Source organism: Macrotis lagotis, chromosome X, assembly GCF_037893015.1.
Source record: "Macrotis lagotis isolate mMagLag1 chromosome X, bilby.v1.9.chrom.fasta, whole genome shotgun sequence".
Classification (NCBI taxonomy): domain Eukaryota; kingdom Metazoa; phylum Chordata; class Mammalia; order Peramelemorphia; family Peramelidae; genus Macrotis; species Macrotis lagotis.
The window spans coordinates 238455861-238472920 of record NC_133666.1 but is presented as its reverse complement, the minus strand read 5'-3'; the positions used below and the strand labels follow the sequence as shown (position 1 = coordinate 238472920).

The 17060-nt window shown below is 36.0% G+C and overlaps 1 protein-coding gene across 4 annotated transcripts in view; it reads right to left on the bottom strand.

Moving 5' to 3' along the window:
- Window positions 1-3897: 3897 nt before the first annotated feature.
- The window catches only part of SSBP2 (single stranded DNA binding protein 2), a 404380-nt gene continuing 391217 nt past the window's right edge, over window positions 3898-17060 (bottom strand). For all 4 annotated transcript variants that reach the window (XM_074204890.1, XM_074204891.1, XM_074204893.1 and 1 more), the window contains one exon: window positions 3898-4367. In XM_074204890.1, coding sequence (XP_074060991.1) covers window positions 4338-4367 — 30 coding nt within the window. In that variant the 3' untranslated portion in view covers window positions 3898-4337. The remainder of the gene's footprint in view (window positions 4368-17060) is intronic.

Genomic DNA, 17060 nt, shown 5'->3' with positions numbered 1-17060 from the left:
AAAAATAGGAATAATGACCATCGTGAATGAGCTCCTCCATTAAACTTTTATCTCCTTGAAAGTCAGGTCATGCTTTTGCTTTTCTTTGTATCCCCAGTAGATCTATAATAAATGCTTACTGACTATTCTTAGGGTGTTTAATCAATGTTAGATAATTATGACTAAAAATGATTGTGTCAATAATGCCAAGAATCCTACAAAGCCAAACCAATTTATATTCCATTAACTTTCCCCAAATATCATTGGAAAAATATGTTCTTTTCAGACATAAGAGTAATACAAAAATATAATTTAAGGAAAAAAATCTGACTCAAAGCAGCTGAACCAAAAAATACCCCCACACCAATAACATGTCTTTTTCTATTTCTAGTTCATTCTTACCCAAAGAAGTGTAATAGATGAATGTCCTTTTACTAGTTGGTGTCATTGAACCAGATTCATTCTCTGTATCTTACGATATATTTTCAGTGAAATGTTAGCAAAGGTAATTGTATTAAATAAATGATGCTAGTTCATAGAGAAATCTATTATATTGATTACAAAGGAACAGAAAAGCCAATCCTTACAAAAGTTCCTCTCATCATGTGAGACATCAACCTATTCTGTGTATTACCCAGATTCCTTTTTTCAACTTTCACTAAGTTACCTATACTTTTTCTGGGCCTTCAGGGTTACCTCTTCTCTTATCAGTGTTTGAGGAATACAAAATATTAGCCTTAGCAAAACAACTGAAAAGGTAAAGCTACTGCCAGAAATCTAGATATATTTTTAAATACTTACACAACATAATTACATATTGTATATACACATGAACACAAACATGATATATGCTATGTACTAAAAACTCTCCAAAGCCAAATCACCATGATCTAGCGCATTCTGTAATGCCATTTTCCTTTATAGCAAAGGAAATCAAGACTTATCTCTAAGTTTTCTCCCTAGAAAAAGTGAGTGTTTTAAGTAGATGTTTAAACTTCTTAAAAATTGAAGATTCAAAAGGCAAATATTTTGGGATGATTTGTCTCCTTTCTGTAAATAAGGATAGATTATTGGACAAGAAAGTCATAGAAGTAAAGTCATGACTTTCTAGTGCTAAGTATCTTATTCCCCTGCTCGAGGGAAACTTGAACATGTTCAGCTACGTGTGCTATGATTTGTGGCAGGAGGAGAAGTAGATAGAGTTAGATAGCTACCTATAGCCACTCCTAGGAACCACTCTGCAATGCTTGGATAGACATTCAGAATTTGAAGAATCCTAGGAAATGGAGAAGGCTTGGTCTCTTCTCCAGGAGGTTATGCTGTAAATGTGGCAATAGAATAACTATGACTGTCCTTTAATGGACAGAAACTTTTGAATCTTAGACCTTCAAATTTGGAATTAAGACATTAGATTCAAACCAGAAAACCATTCCAAATGATCTCATGTTAACCTTGCAAAGGATGCCAACATTTGATAAATTCCACAGTATACCAAAGCCTTTCATTTTTGAACAAATTTGTGACAAAGAAAACTGACAGTTTAGTATAATTAAGTTTACATCCTGAAAAGGGTTGATGTATGCTTTAAATTATAGAAAATCTGGAATAATACAAAGCATAACAATTAAAAGTGTTTCATACTTTGTTTTTCTGTTTTATTTATAATTTTTTTCCTATATAACATTGGAAGGTAAGGGATTGCTACTGCCATTAATTATATGGGTTGAAATGTGTAAAAATGATCTGAAAGAGCATGTGTATGTATTGAGATTAACTCATACATGAGGAAGAGATGAAAAATATGGGAGAGGCAGAAAGTTAAAGGATTTTGATGAGAAGTGGGAAAAATCTGGGTTTAGTAAATCAGAACCTAAAAAAACCCAGAAAGATGTTTCTTTCTGTAAATAATACAGAATTTTTTGATATACCAAGAACAAGATCAGTTTAATAAATGCAAATTCTATTTTGTGCTTTCTTGAATAATCTTGTTTTTTAACTTAAGATCAAGACAACAAAATAGCTGAAATACAGTACTATAAGATTAGATAATTAAGGGAGTCTCCAAATGTTTTATTTTGGCACTTTTTTCTTAAAAATTGTTGCAGATTGGGGACCATTTTTGATGAAAGCCAAGCATCTGTGCTGTGCTGTCTTTAGGATACTTTCCAACTGACTAAGATAAATTTGAGGTGGATGACTTGTGGAAAGAAAGGTTTTTGCCGCTGGAGGCTTTGGGCTGCTCTTCGCTGGGCAGGCCTGTGTTCTTGTCTCCTGAGCTCTCTGTGATTCATGGTGACTCATTTTATTACAGTTTAAATCTGTACTATAAATTTAATTCAGTTCCTTTCTGCACTGATCAGTTAGCTCTACCTTGCTACCCAGCAGACATAGGGAAAATCTTTATTTTCTTGAGGAATAAATCATTAAGGATGTGAGAGAAATAAGTCAGTCGGGACCAGAAACTGGCAAATAATCTGCCATTTTTAAAAACTATTAAAGACTTTTGGCCCTTCCTACAAAAGATAGAAAATTTTCCTCACCTAAGATCACACAATCCCTTTTCATAGTCTCCTGAGTTTGGAGCTACATTTGCTGGATGGACACTGATGAATATTCTATATCACAATTTTGACAGGGTGATCTATGACTTGCTTTTGTCTTGGAAATTAAGGTGAGACCCACCCCACCTTTCTGCTGTTGTTGAAAGCTGGGCCCCTCTCAAGAGGATTTTTCATAATGAAGTCCAGGAAAGCAAGGATATCACAGAACAAAATCCTCTCAAAGGATCTCACAAGCTGAAAGACCCTAGAGGGACCCCCTTCGTTTTGCAGATGAGGAGGTCAAGTTCTAGAAAGGGAGATGCTTAAATCTATGATTCTCTGATCTCAAGTGACTTGCCCAATATCATATGGAGAGTAAGTAGAAGAGTCAAGATTCAAATACTAGTTTTTTGATTCAATTCTACCAAAATGCTTTCTCATTACCAACATGGCTGAGTTGTTATTGTTTTTTCAAATTACCAATTTGTTGTCTCTTTGGCTGAGAATGCTCATTTAGCCCAATGAAAGCAATGAAGGAGGCAAAATAGGCACGGATTCACTTATATCAGCACAATACCTCGGAAGGGTCACATAAGGATCCCACCAGTGAAATGGAAAGGCCCAATAATCCATCAGCTCTTAACTCTTCTGATAGTTTAAAAGTCAACAGGGAAGCAGAAAGACAATGACAGTGGTATTCCAAATCTGGCAAAATTTTCCTTTTTATCCAACTTTGTTAGAAAGTCACAATTCCAACCCATTTGCTTCCAACCCATAGGCATGATCTGTGATGCCTTCAATCAATTTGGATAAATTTCATGATGGCAATGTGAGTGAAGGTCTCACCCTAGAATTTTTGGTGAGAAATGACAACACATTAAAGTTAATATTCTAGCTATCCCTTCTTGGCTGATTATGGCAAGCAAAAAGTATGCTCCTGAAAATGGGACAACTGCCGCTTTTATTGCTCCATTGTAAAACAACTATGGCAATGGTAGTTTCTTGTATAAACTAAGGTAAATTTGAAACCTTCATTTTAACCAAAAATTGCAGAAGTGTGCTGCATTAGGCCTTATTTAAAGAGACTTTTCCCCTTAAAGGCAAAGTATAAAAAAACTTCCAACAAAAGTAACTGAGAAATCGCTAAGATTTTGACATAGAAATCAAGACAAGCTTTCTTCTATTTCTTGAGACAGTACAGTTTGTGATTCACAGGATAACTTGCATCAGACACCATTTAATGAAAGCTCTCAAATAAGCAATTTTATTCCTATCCATGATCGCAGACATTTACAAAACCATAACATCTGAATTCACCTTAAAAAATAACTTATATAAAGCAGTGATATACACAGCACAAAATAGTTCAGGGGGAGGGAAAAGTAACTTTTAATAATTAAAATGTAAACGTGAAAAAAGACGGAATAAAAGTCCCTACTTATTTCTACTTAAGATGTCATGTGATAATTATTTTACAATGTCCTGTGGATACATGTATGTATGTGTGTATGTATATGTCTATATAACATACACATATACAGTACATTCATTGTCCCACACATATACATACACAGATAATTATTTGCAGTTCAATTTAGGGCAATTTTAAATGCCGCTCCGTACAGTTGTTTGAATCATGTTTGGACCTGCTTTCTTCACAAAATAAGGGAGAGAGCAGGAAAAAAAAATAGTTGGTTTGGTTGTGATTGAGATCCTTTTGTTTGTTAAACTGTACATGGTGATGAATAATTTTCTTCTGTAGTAGTTCGGTGGAGAAGGCTGACTCACTGTTGTTGTCAGAGGAGGCCTGGGAATGGATCACACACTCATTGTCATGCTCGGGGAATACTGAAAGAAAAGAGAAATCCATATTGTCACAGCAGGACTTGCCTAGACCACTGACATGCTTTTCAAGGGCTGTAGGAGTTATTGAGCATCTTCTTTTCTTTTCTCATGCTTACAAGGTTAAGGTAAAAAAAGAATAAGTTAAAACAGATTTGGCCTATTTAGAAAATGTCACCTTTTTATTTTATTATTTATTATTTATTTTGGCTTTTGCAAAGCAATGGGGTTAAGTGACTTGCCCCAGGTCACACAGGTAATTATTAAGTGTCTGAGGTTGGATGAGAATTCAAGTCCTCCTGACTCCAGGGGGTGCTCCATCTACTGCCATCACCTAGCTGCCCCTTAAAAGTCCTCTATTTAGTGTGGTCTTTAGGAAGCTCCACTCTTCATTCCTCTTTCAGGTCGAGGAACATATGAATAACTTAGTTCTATGGAGGCTGGTTGGAGAACCTTCCTTAACCCTCTCTTAGGTGCTTCCTGGAAAGGAATCTAGGTGATGAAGGGGATAGTGTGTTGAGCTAGGAGTCAGGAAGACTTGAGATCTAATCCAACAATGGACACTTACTAGCTGTGTAACCTTGGGCAAGTCTGTTTGCCCCAATTTTCTCATCTGCAAAAAGGGGTTAAGAGTATCCACCTCCCTGGGATGATCAAATGAGGTAATCATAAGGTAATTAAGACAGAAATTGCTACATAAATGTGTTATGATTAATTATTATGAAAGATTGTAAAGAGTGGTGATCCTGGCAGTGGCAGGAACAGTTAGAATCTTGGCTTAGACCTTAGTGTTCTCACCCATAAAATGAAGGGATAGGACAAGACAGCTGGGAAAACCCCTTTCCAGTCCAACATCTATGGTCCTAGACTCCAATTTAATAATTAGGGAAAAATCATGGAAGAGAACTTCAGCAAAGTCCATAGTTGAGAATGTTCTTATCCCCTGGTTATGTCCGGGGCCCACAATGTCACTGTGTAGTAGCTACACACACACACACACACACACACACACACACACACACACACACACACACACACACACACACACACCCCTATTCTCTAAGAATATGGGTAGAAAATAGTAAAATCATATAGAATAATTATTAAATGCCAACTGATTTTTTTACTGTACTGTACTGTACTCACTAAATGAGGCTATACTCCTGAGTTTCTGAGAACTTTATCCCTCTGGTCTACCATCATCTTATCAAATGACCAACTAGAGGTGTGCTTCTTTCCTGCTCAAAAAAATGACTGTAATTAAGTTGGGATCTCAAACTAGGAGTCAATGGGTTATATATATTACAATGTAAATGCATAATCATGACTGCCTGAAATATTTTGAAGTCAAACAATCTGGATTTCCTGGGTTTATTACAGGCTGTAATTCTCTTGTGTATCCCTAAAAAGGAAACTTGGTGAAGTAAGTTACACCTAGGTACCAAGACAGTGGGGAAGTTTGATGAGGGGAGCAGATGAGCTAGTGGTAAAGGGATGTAGGGGAAGGCCAAAGTGATTTTTAGAAAAAGATCAGGGGAAAAGAGGAGTCCAACTAGAAACTAATTGGAGCTGGTTTGGGGCAAAAAGAAGGGAAAGCTACATGTAAAAGGACCCTGAAGATCGAAAGTCCATTTCAAAAAGGCAAAACTTAAGTGAGCAGAGGTGGATGAAAGAAGTCTTCTTATAGCTCCACTTTGACCAGTGACTAAGGGAGCTCAGAGGAAATTGAGATCAAGACTCTTATTTGACTGATAAGGACACCAAAGTTCAGACTCTCCTAAGGCCAGCAGCTGAGCTGGCACTTTGGTCATCTGGCTGCAAATTCAACATCCTTTCTATCTACTATCTTATAATGGCCCAGATAGGGAAGAATGTGATTCCTCCAGAGACCGGAAAATGAGCTAATGGAAATTGGTCTTGAAATAGTAAAATCATGGTCTAGGAAGAATCCTTGAAGATATGGAGCCTGAAAAAAATGACCCACAGACTAAGGACAGAAATGAGGGCATGTTTTACATATTCAAACCCAATTGAGTTAGTCTTTTTGTGATTTACCTCAAATTTATAAACTTTGTATACTGAAGTTCCCCAATATTGGTGTAAAGTTTAGTTGTGAAAGTGATTTCCTGTACTAGACCCCAATAGACAAAAGCAGAGAAAGGCGCATGATAGGAGAAGAGGAAAAACTGGAGGGGATTGATTTTCTGGCAAAGAATTAATTCCTCTTTTTAACTACAGGGTGGTAGTGGGGAAAAGCTAACCAGAATCCAAAACCTCTAAGTTGAATCTATCTTATTGAGACTTCAATTTGTTTGGGCCTTTTGGCTTAAGTGGGTGTATCTTTCACTCACATGGTGCTTAACATGTAGATTTGTACAGATAAAAATGACAATTTCAGGAACATAAGATAATTTCAATTATAGCTAGAGCCTAACTAGAAGCTTCAATTAGTCAGATTATTTGCTGGCACTTCATTTTTATGGTATAAAGGAAAATAAAAACCAAATAAATAAATTTATATTAGATTTTTCTTTTTAAGGGAAACTTTCAGGAAAGGGATTTGACCTAATCAATTTATATTTATATTATTTTACCATGAGATACAATGCTCTTAATGACATTATGAGATTGTAAATTACCAGAGATTAAATAGACAGAATTTTATACTTACTAAGATGGCAAAGGACAGTAATATATTTTTGGAACATTTTCAAAAATGATTAGAAGAATTGATATCCTGTTTAATTTCCAATTAAATAGTATATTTAACTAATCAGATCACCCTATTCCATGACTTTTTATCACTGAAAGCTTTTTTTCCAAATTACTAAAGGAATAGTCTGTTTCATTCAAATATTAAAATAGTAAGAAGTGTGTTTAAAGGAGATACTATTGCTTTTGCATGGAATCTAAGGAACAGGTTATTAATGACAATTTGATTCTTTTTATGTATGTTTAAAAATAGATTTGTACACACTTCAGTTATAGATGGAATTCAAGCTATAGCGAGAGAACACTTGTAAAAATTTATCATCCTTTTAATGTCACTTCAAATTATAAAAGTTGAAGTAAACTAACCTTGATTTTTGAAAGATCTGTAGATCTTTGTGAAATGTAGAACAATTTGATTTATTAATGGTCATTGATAACTTGTAATCAAAACATGGCCTCTTAAGTAATGAAGATGTTTACTTGAAACATGGAGAGAATAATTCATGAATTTGCAAACAATTCTTAGGCTTTGATATCTATAATAAAATACACTTAAGAGAGATTAACTGAGAAAAACATCTGACAAGCTATTTGATCAACTTAAGTATCATCTTCCTTAATAACACAGAAGGGAAGTAGAAAGCAGAGACATTATGCTATAAAGTCCTTATATGAATTATAAGATCCATCTATTAAAATTGTTATTTGTTAATTTTGATATTTGGACAGTTTTGAGCAAATCATAAAGACTGATGTATATCATCAAATTGATTTGGAGTGTGAGAACTGGATTTGTCCGAGGAAGAAGTAAAGTGGATAACAATGGTAAAACATTAGAAAAGTAAGTGTTGGATAATACAGGGAAATAAAGCATCAGTTAGGAACATTAAGATACTGAGGAATTAGAAGTATCTAATAAAATTTAATTTCGGAAGTCTGAATAACTGCAAATGTCACTTTAAATGCATTTGGTGCAATAAACTAGATTCTGTCTATTATGTCTAATTATCTAGATCAGCAATATGCAATTTTCACTTCTATGGCAGCAAACTATTCATCTCATGCTGCCTTTCTGAATATGTAGCTTTTATTGTAGCTCCTGGATTCTGGAAGAAGTCACAGAATTTATAGGAAGATGGGGGTGGGGCATTTCTAATGGAGCAAGTGATGGGGAATTTCTGACATTGTTCCCCATCTTTCAAAAAAAAGAGCAAGAAATGAAAGGGGGGAGGATTGTCTCCCCCCCCCCCCCAACAGTAAAGGGAGGGCAGGTGTTAAACAGAGTATCATATAGAGAGACATAAAATATTCATGGTGTATTATAGTGATATTACATTGTAATGTTTCTATTGTAGTGCTGTCTGGATGAAATGACTTACTGAAATGTCTGTGCTATCTGGAGGCTCTGATCCAAGACTATCTGTGAGGTTGTTTCCCCTCAAATGGAAGATAAAATTGCTCTTGTAAATCTGTTGGCAGCACGACTATTTGGTTATTCAGAACTAAATAAACTTGATTTTACTTCAAAGAATTATCAAATGAAATGCTGAAACTATGTTCCCTATACATATATAGATAGATTCATTGAGTGTTTTGCCACCAGGCAATGCAGAATCCACAGACATTTCTACTTTTTCACAATCTGGTAATGTTTTATCATTCTGAAATAATATATTGCTCCCCCATATTCACTTTAGTTCCAGACAAATTGGTCCACTACTCCAGGATGGGCAGGTAAGTGGTAGGTACAGTGGATAGAGTTGGACTTGTGAGTTAGGAAGACTCATCTTTTTGAGTTCAAATTCTGCCTTAGACTGACTCTTCCTAGGTGTGTGACCCTGGGCAAGGCACTTAACTCCTATTTGCCTCAGTTTCCTTGTCTGTAAAATGAGCTGGACAAAGAAATGGCCAACCACTTCAGTATCTTTGCCAAGAAAACTGCAAATGGGGTCAAGAAGAGTCACACAGGGCTGAAAATGACAACTCCAGGATATTCCATCTCTAATGCTCTCTTTCTTTATCATTGCCCTAACCCTAGCTCCTGTTCCAAGTGCCAACTCCATCAAGAGGCCTTGCCAGATTGTCCCAGTTAGTGCATCCCACTATCATTTCTATATCTATTTCGTGTATATTCTACATTTGTCCATGAATTTGAACAATCCTAGGGGAATGTAAAGATCCTTGATGGTAGAAAGAGTCTTACAAGGTGACTGGTAGGAACTTGATAAAAGTTTGATACTTGATTTTTATGGACAACTTACTCTACTTTTTCATTTAAGAAACAATGTCCATCAGTTGCTAGTAATGAACTAGAGAATACACCTTTTAAACTTTGGATGCGTCATGTTGATTTTTTTTCTTTTTATACCTACTCCAGAGTATACAATAGAGAAAACACTTAGAAGCTGAAATCAAGTGTATAAATTCCTGCTGATACATTGCAAAAACACTTTGAATCTTCCTAAATCTGTATGTATAAGTAGTATTTTACTCTTTCCTTAAAGAGAATACATACACACACACATATATATGTATGTATGTGTATATATATATATTTGTATATGCCATTATACTCCACTCTGGTAAAAATAAAATAAAACTCAGCAATTTTAAAGGTTTAGTCTTTTAATGATCAAGTCAAACAGGGATATGATGAATTCTTGGCAACACCCTGGAGTGAGAGGAGCAGGATCATGGATCCTAATCAACATCTTGCTTTAAAATCATGTTTGCTTAGCTGATATTTGTGAACCCTAAAGATAAAAGTTTTGTTGATACTAGTTAATGAAATAAATTAAAGCATTTTATTCACCTGAGTCATTAAAAAGTTTCTCTTGGTGGCAAAGCCTTTTCAGAAGTATCTCCAAAGATGAACATAAATTTAAGGGAATATGAATATGAGAGGGTATATTTATTTCTGAAAAAGTCTTTATAATTTTTTTTTCAAAAAAAAAAAAAGAAAAAGGAAAGAGCCCAGGCAGTGGCTCCCTTTTTGTTTTTCGAAGTCTGCTGACTTAGCAGAGTTTCTGAGCTGTGAAGTCCCATTTCTTTGATAGTTTAATATAATTATTCTAAGATAAGTACTATCATAATCTTGAGAGGGTAGATTGTTCCAAAAATGTTTATCTTCAAGATGTCTGTGCAAAGAAAATAAAATTTGCATATTCTTTACACTGGAAAATGTTCTCTTTATGAAACCTTCATGTAAAACAATCCCTACTTTGCTTTGATTGCACTGAAATTTACTGGAATAGGCTGGTTTCTTTATTTCTTTAAATCATTATGGTTTTTTGGTTGTTATTTCTCTTGGCATTTCTTCCATCCCAATCAGCCTGCACATCCCATGTCATTCCCCATTTCTCCTCAGTTGGGATCCAAACAAAAAATGTGAAGTGACCATTCTATGGAAAGAAAGCCAAAGGACTATAAAAGTGTGCAAAACCTTTAAGTCAGTAATACCACTATATATGTCAAAAGATCACAGAAAAAGGACAAGAACCCAAATGTACAAAAATATCTGTAGCAGTTCTTTTTGTGGGGCAAAGAATTGAGAACTAAGGGGATGCCCATATATTGGGGAATGGCTAAATGGGTTGCAGAAGATTGTGATGGAAAGCTACTGTGCTATAAGATATGATCAAAGGGATGGTTTCAGAAAAAGCTAGGAAGACATATAAGCATGAAGCAAAGAGAAGTAAGCAGAACCAGGAGAACACTGTACACAATAACAACAATACCGTAATGATGATCAACTGTGAAAGACTTGACAACTTTGATCAAGACAATGATATAGCACTGTTCCAAAGGAATTGTGATGAAAAATGCTCTCCAGCTCCAGAGAGATAATTGATGGGCTCTGGATGCAGATTGAAGACTATTTTTTCACTTTATTTTTCTTGCTTTTATTCTTACAACATGGCTAATGTGGGCATAATGTTTGGCAGAACTCCATATGTAAAATAGGTATCACATTACCTGTCTTTTCAATAAGAGGGGAGGGAGTGGAGGGAATGGAGGGAGAGAATTTGGTACTAAAATTTAAAATTTAAAATTAATCAAAAATAAAGAGAAAGCTAATGATGTTCAACATGAAAATGGCAACCATGGTGGATGATGACATCTTTCCTGATGAAGAAGCAGAGGAATAGGAGGGCAAGGATGATATATAAAGGTGAAAAGAATTGTGCCTAAAAAAGCCAATTCTGCCATCTTGTCCTTCTTTTATAGAGGTGATAGGAAAAGGACCCGAAGAAAGTTACTGCTGTTGCAAACTATAAAACTAGTCTTGACACCTTAAAGTCTATCCTTTGTTTGAATTTTTTGGGGGAGTAAAAGACCTAACTTGATTTCTTTCCTTCTTAAGCATATCTTGGGGAGGTAGCCCTAGAATCTTCTCCCCTTCCCTCTCTCGTCATTTGAATGGCTGGGAGGAACAAGTGGTAGCCATCTGAAGAGGATGGCAGAGGACGGGCCCTGTCACTAATGGAAAGGGACAAGAAAAGAGAAGAACCCAGAAAATGAAGAGAGGTTTTTAGAAACACTCATATTACATGAAAAAATTGGAAAAAACTTTTTCTTTCCTGAGAAATTACATGGACAGTCATGAAGAGCAAAAACAAGCTAGAGAGAAAGAGAAAAAAAGGCTCACTATTCCTTCACCCAGAAGAGCAATGGGTAAATATCTGAGTTGGAAGGGGTCCCTTTCATTGATGCACATTAATCAGTCTTGAGGCAATCTCTGTCAGAATATCTGGAATTCTCTAGTTCTGCAATAAAACCATTATCTTCCTTGTTAGCAAAATGGATGCACTTCACTGGAAGAAACTGGAATAAGCTTGTTATATCTGGTTGTCCTGCTGAAACCATGCATCAAACCAGTGAAAGGAGTCATGATTTGAAAAATGAGCTCCACAATTCCATGTAAATTATGTATAAAACAGATATTTTCCTTTTTCTCCATTATCATCTTCTGACTACTTTCTGACTTTCTGAAATAGAAACTCACATTTATATAGTGCTTTGAGAATTACAACACTCTTCCCTTTCAATGATATTTTGAATGAAATGAATATTTATTAACTCATTGGAATTGATGATTTTATTTGTTCACGAATATGGATAAATATTCTGCTTCTCCCCATGAACTTAAGCAAAATTTCATACAGAGGTTCTAGTAGGGTTTTAGACATTAATATTTGTGAGATGATGAATTAGTACTTTTGAATAGGCATGGGACAGCATAAAGAACACTGACTCTAGAATCAAAGGATCTAGGTTCAAATCTCCTAATGGACACGTACTACATATGGACAAGTTTCTTAAATACCTAAGTGTCTGATCTGTAAAATCAAAGATTTGAACCAGACATATTTGATATCCCTTCCAATTCTAAGTGACAAGGATGAGTGAGAGGGAATGTGGTCTAACTGGATAACTGAACCTGAAGGCAGAAGATATAGGTTGGAATTCTTTGTCCTCAACTATAAACTGTTATCACATTGCATATGGTAAACAATAAAGCCCTATACAATTGGGGACTCTACAGGGTCCTGGTCCCTTTAAATCATAACCAAAAAATTTTCAGTGCTTCAAGAAAGAGCCATTCTGTGAAGAATAAGGGGGGTATTTATCAGTAGTTACCAACTTGCACAAATGCTGGGCCAAGAGGCTGACTTCTGGCTCCTAATGCTCCATTCTTTTACCATCACCACTCAGAAGTCCCTTTTCCTTTGAGGTTCATTTCTTTGTGGTCACCTGGTCCAGATCTTTGTGGCAGACATTTACTGGACTCTCATTCCTCTGAAGGGGATGCTCTTAGTCTTCTCTACTCTAATCACTGCCTTAACAGTTTGGGATTTCAATTTGTTTCATTGTCCCCTTTAACCACCCAGCTCCCAATTTATTAGCTTCTTACCTCCCAGGATATCAAATTTCACTACATAAGAGTGATGGTTTAACATATATTTCCATGATTCAGAAAAACTCTAAAATTCCTTTCCAATCATAGCATCATCTCTTTGATGATGAGATGGAGAGCCCTCTCCTTCACTATTCTTAAACCTAGTTTTCATCCTCATTAGGATATCTAATCCCTCTATCCCTCTATGTTTTCCCTGTGTATCATCTCTGCTTAATCTTAATTTTGCTGAGTAATTCAAATATATTGAATCTCTGGCCTCCAGATTCTATTTCCGTTTGTCTTGGCACTCGAGTCTATTTTCTTCACACCATCAGTCATCTCTGTTCTTACTCATGTGAGGAAGTTGCATATTAAAGGAAGTTTATATCAAATTATACAGGAAGTTGTATATTAAAACAATAGCAAGTTTATTACCTATATATTTGTGCTATGTATCCTCAAATGGGGTGCATAACAATAAATCCTTTTATTCTTCTCTTACTGATTCTTTATCATATTCTTCTTGGTCACTATTCTGGACTTGTCTCTCCTCAAATTCCCCATACTATACCTATTCTTCAACACCCTTATCGAGAAGACCTCATTTCCTATTTTACTGAGAAAATAGAGGTCATCTCTCAAGTTTCCTCTTTTTTCTCTACCTTATGAACCTCAAAAACTCTTCATTATTCTCTAACCTTTCCACTTTTGCTCCAAGTTTAGGAAAAAGTGGCTTTTCTCCTTTGTCAGTCTTGTTGAAATCAACCTTCCATTTGTGCTCTTGATCCCTATCCTCTCCAGGATCATTCCTTCTTGATCATCTTTCTTTCCATCTCTTTATAACTTGTTTTATTCACTAGATCCATTCTTGCTGCCTACTGACATGCTCAGGTCTACTTAATCCTTAAAAAACCTTTACTTGACCTGGTTCAAACCCTTACTGTCTTCTATCTTTTTTTCCTTTCATAGTTTTTAATCTTCTAAAGAGTGATCTATAATCACTTTCTTCTTGGTCACTCTTTCATTAATCCCTTACAATCTCAGTTTCCAATACCATCCCTCTACTGAAATAGCTCTGTACAAGTTTACCAATTATCTCTTAAATGCTAAATCTAATGGATTTTTCTCCAGCCTCTTTCTACTTAACTGCACTGCAGTTTTTGCTATTGTTGACCTCATTTTCCTCCTCCTGCTTGTCTGATCAGTTTTTTTCCTTCACTGCTGGATCATCCTCTTTCCTTAACCTATTAAACAGCTGTCCCTAAATGCTCTGATCTTGATCATTTTTTCCTTCCTTTTAACTTTGTGCCTTTGGTGGTCTCATCATTAAATTGTGGCTTCAAGGATCACACCTATGCATATTACTTCCAAGTCTATATATGTAGCAGTAATTTTTCTTCTAAACTCTAGTCCTTCATTACTTACTTCTTGCAAGGTTATAAGTCTATTATTGTCTGTCCTATAGGCATCTCCAAATTCACAGATCCAAAATGGAACTGATATCACCTCCTCCAAACTTGTGCTCCCAGCCTTCCAGATACTTAGATTCACAAATTTGGTCTGATTATGATTCTTCCATCTATTTCCAATCCCCAGATCCTAGTAGTTGTTGAGTTTTGTCGATGCTACATTCATTACATTTCTCAGAATTATACCTTGCCCTGTTTTAAAGGTTCAAGGTCACCAACATCACTAAACTAATAATCTTGTTTCTAATCTCTCCTCTCTCCAATCTATCTATTCATCCTCAAAGTAATATTCCTAAAAGAGACCTAACCATGTCATTCCCCTATTCAAAAAATTTTGGTGATTTCCCTGCAATGTCTCTTGGTTTTTTTTGGGGGGGGGGCTAGATTTATGATTTGTTGAAATTTGTTGAAATGAGAAACTCCTCATATGAAAAATAGGTAGTGCAGATAAAGAACTAGACCTTGAATTAGGGAGACAAGTTTGAATCTGATGTTTTTTTTAGGCTTTTGCAAGGCAATGGCATTAAAGTGACTTGCCCAAGTTCACACAGCTAGGTAATTATTAAGTGTCTGAAGCCAGATTTGAACTCAGATACTCCTAACTCCAGGGCCAGTGCTCTATCCACTGTGCCACCTAGACGCCCCTGAATCAGACTTCTTACAATCTGGATGAGTAATTTGCATAAGTCATCTAATCTCTATTTGTCTCAATTTTCTAAACTATGAAATGGAAATATTAAAAGCACCCAGGGTTGTTGTCAAAATCAAATAAGCTAATATTTATAAAGCACTTACCACACTGTAGGTACTAAATCAATATTAAATTCCCTTAGCTACTGTGGCTCATCAGTGTATCTATAAGTCACCATCTGATAGAGTTGCTTGGGACCCCATGATTTCCCCATGGTGATGCAGCCAATTTGTCAGAGGCAGAACTTTAACCCAGGTCTTACTTCTTCCAAGGTTACTCTCCCCATGATTCTACTTACCTCATCCTAAGACCCTAATAGACTGGCAAGGAAAACCACTCTAAATACACGTTTGCTTGTTAAAAGATCTATTTAAAATTTAACCTTACATAAATTCATACTTAGCTAGTACATTAAGGGCCTGTAATTTTGTCCATTTTGTCATTCCCTCCATCAATAAGATACAAATAACAATCTCACCATGCTGTAGTCAATTGTTGTTAAAAGTAACTGTGGTTAAAAAAATCTCCAAAGTTAACAACTTTTCAGGTGATGAGTCTCTTTAAACTGAGGCTATCTATGAACAATATGAACAGTCTTTTGGTCCATACTCAAAGGTTTTGAAGCAGGGTAAGATGAACTGCCAGGACCTGTGTCACACTGGAATGATTTTGCAAAACCCAATCCCCTCCAGGTCATGATGAGTTAACAGAAAAGGGATCAGAAAATAAAGAGAATGGAGGGATTCCATCTAAAGATGGTAGACTAGATGGAGGCATGAATACATAATTCAATGAGAAGCTACAGAAAGTGGCCTCATCCAACCTAAAGCTGCATAAAAAAATTCTTGAGAATTCTGGCAACAGGAACAGAAAAGTCAAAAGAAGCAAAAGAAATTACTCCATTATATCATCCCCCAGGCTCATATTTTTGGGAGAATTCTGGAAACAAGATAAATAAAGAGGCAAAAGAAAGGTAAACCTCCCAGTGGGGCTGGAGGTGGGTCCAAGGCACTTGTAGTCTGTGAGCCTCTATATCCTAAGCAGCAAGAATAAAGGACTCCTAAAAAGCTCCACAAGGGTCGTATGGACTATTAAATCAAAGAGGAGGAGCAGCAGCAATTAGAAGAAGAGAAGAGGGGTTCAGGACAGAATCCTCTGTGATACCTAATGTTGGAGGGCATGATTTGGATAAAGGTGCAGCAAAGGAGATTAAGGAGTATTCTGAAAAGTAGAATGAAAAACAGGAGAGAACAATACTTTGGAAGTTTAGAGAGAAGAGGGTATCAATAAGAGGATGATCAACAGCATCAAAGGTTGAAGAGTCAAGAATCATTAAATAAGAAGTATTAAGAAAAGGCCAATGGATCTGGCAACTTTGAACACTAAGTTGAAAGTTGAATTGTTAGGGGGTTGAGAAGTGAGTGAGAGAAGAGAAAGTGAAGGTACCTATCATAAATGACCTTTTCAAGGAATCTGGCCATCAAGGGCAGGAGAGTTCTAGGACAATAGAGAACAGGTCAACAGAGACAAACATGATTTTTCCTCTCCTTTTCAAGTGAGGGTCTTTTCAGCATGAGCAGGTTTGTATGCAGAAAAAAAATGAGCTGGTAGAGAAAGACTAAAAATAAATTATGGAATGGGAATGACATATGGAATAATCTGCTGGAGGGGAAAGGGTCACACTGGATGTCTTGAATAGGTATAGGAGTTAGTCCTGGTAAGGGATAAGGCCACTTCATCATGTGAGATAGGGAAAAAGAAGGAAATAGTGGCAGAGATAAATGAGTGATGTGAGATGAGGAAAAGGAGATGGCTAAATACAGCTCCAGAAGATCTAAAATGAAGGCTATGGCCCACCTTCTTACAAAAACTCAAGAAGCACATTGAGATACCTTTTCAAAGATAACTGCAATATGGATTTGTTTTGC